The sequence below is a fragment of the Trachurus trachurus genome, assembly GCF_905171665.1.
Source record: "Trachurus trachurus genome assembly, chromosome: 4".
Lineage (NCBI taxonomy): Eukaryota > Metazoa > Chordata > Actinopteri > Carangiformes > Carangidae > Trachurus > Trachurus trachurus.
In genome coordinates this window covers 4,520,552-4,522,575 of record NC_139898.1, presented here as the reverse complement: position 1 = coordinate 4,522,575, position 2,024 = coordinate 4,520,552, and the positions used below count along the sequence as shown (strand labels likewise).

Genomic DNA, 2,024 nt, shown 5'->3' with positions numbered 1-2,024 from the left:
ATATTTAGTTTTCTACAGCATTTAATTTATATCTATAATACAGATGCATCTCAGTGAATTAGAATATCATGGAAAAAATGTTTTATATCAGTAATTTAATTCAAAAAGGGAAACTAGTACAACACAGAATTAAACATTTAATGTCTTTATTTATTTATTTCCTTTAATTGTAATGATTATGGCTCACATTTAATGAAGACCTAAAATTCTGTATCTCAAAACATTTGAATATTACAAAAGACCAATTTTTTTTTTTTTAAAGCATTTTTAATATCCTTCAGTTAAAGCATTTTTAATATAGAAATGTTGGTCTTCTAATGTATGGTAACACTTTATAATAAGTACATAATATTAATCATTAGTTAAGCATTAATAAATACTGAATTCTTCACTTATAATACATGAATAGTCATTAGTATGTAGTTTATAAAGTTAGTGCTTATCAATGATGAGTAAAACATTTTAAACTGTGTTTATAAACTATATACTAATGAGTATTCATGTCTTATAAATGATGAATTCAGTATTGAATGCTTAATGCTTAATAGTGAAAGTGTTACAAAAAGTATGTCCACACATAACACTCAGTACTTGGTTAGGGTTATTTGACTTGAACTACTGGAAATTCCTCTGTATGTCTTAGAATTAAAAAAAAAAAAAAAAAAATTGAATCTTGAATCCTGAATTATGTTCAGGAAACAGAATTTGAAGAGGTCGTTTAAATATAAAAACATGACCAGAATATGAATGTTTACAGCTGTGTGTGTGTGTTTCCAGCAGGTGAGCCAGAGGCAGCCTGAGCTCAGACATGTGTGAGTCAGAGGTCAGTCTGTGGGAGTAGCAGCCACACCGGACAGGATGATCTACCTGGCCAACACGGCTCACAGGCAGTTCCTGGGCCTGATCGCGGGCTTCCTGGCGTGGATCTTCACCATGGCCACGGCCGGCCTCAACGAGTGGCGCCTGTGGCAGGTGGACGACGTGTCGGTGGTGACCTCGGGCGTGGCCTGGGTGGGCATCTGGAAGGCCTGTTTCTACAGCCACGTCCTCCCACAGATAGAGAACTGTCGGAGCATCGCCGTCTCTGACTCCTTCGTTCCCGTGGAGATCCCCGTGGCTCAGGTGCTGATGGTGCTGGCGGTGTTCTGCGGCCTGGCGGGGAACATCAGCGGCGCCTTGGCCATGAGGTTGGCCTACTTCTCTGTGGAGGATCGCAGCAGCATCAGGCTGCTCTTCAGGCTGGCCGGGAGCCTGTACCTGCTCACGGGGACCTTCTCCATGGTGCCGCTGGTGTGGAACATGAACTCGGTGCTCAACAACGGCACCATAGACTTCCCCCCCGAGTTCCACCTCCCTGCGGCTCCCGTCAGGCAGCAGGTGGGCTCGGCCATCGGCGTGGGGCTCTTCGCCTCCATCCTCATGCTCATAAGCGGCCTGCTCTTCCTCTCGTACCGCTACGCCTGGCACAGTGTGAAGCCAGAGGCCCCCGGGGGCCCGCTCCAAGGCCCCCGCACAGCAATGAACATGACACAGAACTCTGAAAACCAGGGAATAGATAATCCTGTGTTCCACACTGGGGAGGTCTCCTGATGAAGAAACCTGGACCTGAGGAAAACCACATCCCACAGAGACTCTTGTTGATGTTAACATCAAAGTACAGCACAGAGTAATATGGTTGTAGTTATTCTCATTGAAAGAACAAGACCGGTTCCTGTATAAGAATGGTTCATTGTGAGTAATGAATCATACTATAGTTACTAGTGTAGTGGGCAGGACTACCTAACCCGAGACCGAGTCAAGACCAAGACCAAGGGGGGGACGAGACCAAGTCCGAGACCGAAACCAAACCAATGCGAGACCATGAGACCATTACTGTATGTTCACTAGCACTCATAATAATCATGTGGCTTGATATTTACATTATCCCTCAGCTAAAAAGGAAAGATCATTTTATATGAAATCTGCAGCTGTGGTCTTGACAGGTCTTGGGAAGTCCAGTTTGACTGAGACAAGACTAGGACCTT

The 2,024-nt window shown here is 43.9% G+C and overlaps 1 protein-coding gene across 1 annotated transcript; it reads left to right on the top strand.

Annotated features, from left to right (window-relative positions):
- Nucleotides 1–858: 858 nt before the first annotated feature.
- Nucleotides 859–1,590, top strand: cldn34a (claudin 34a; the record flags this gene model as incomplete). The annotated part of the gene is made up of 1 exon (XM_083970052.1): nucleotides 859–1,590. The coding sequence occupies one exon, from the start codon at nucleotides 859–861 to the stop codon at nucleotides 1,588–1,590; it is 732 nt and encodes a 243-aa protein (XP_083826178.1).
- Nucleotides 1,591–2,024: the final 434 nt, after the last annotated feature.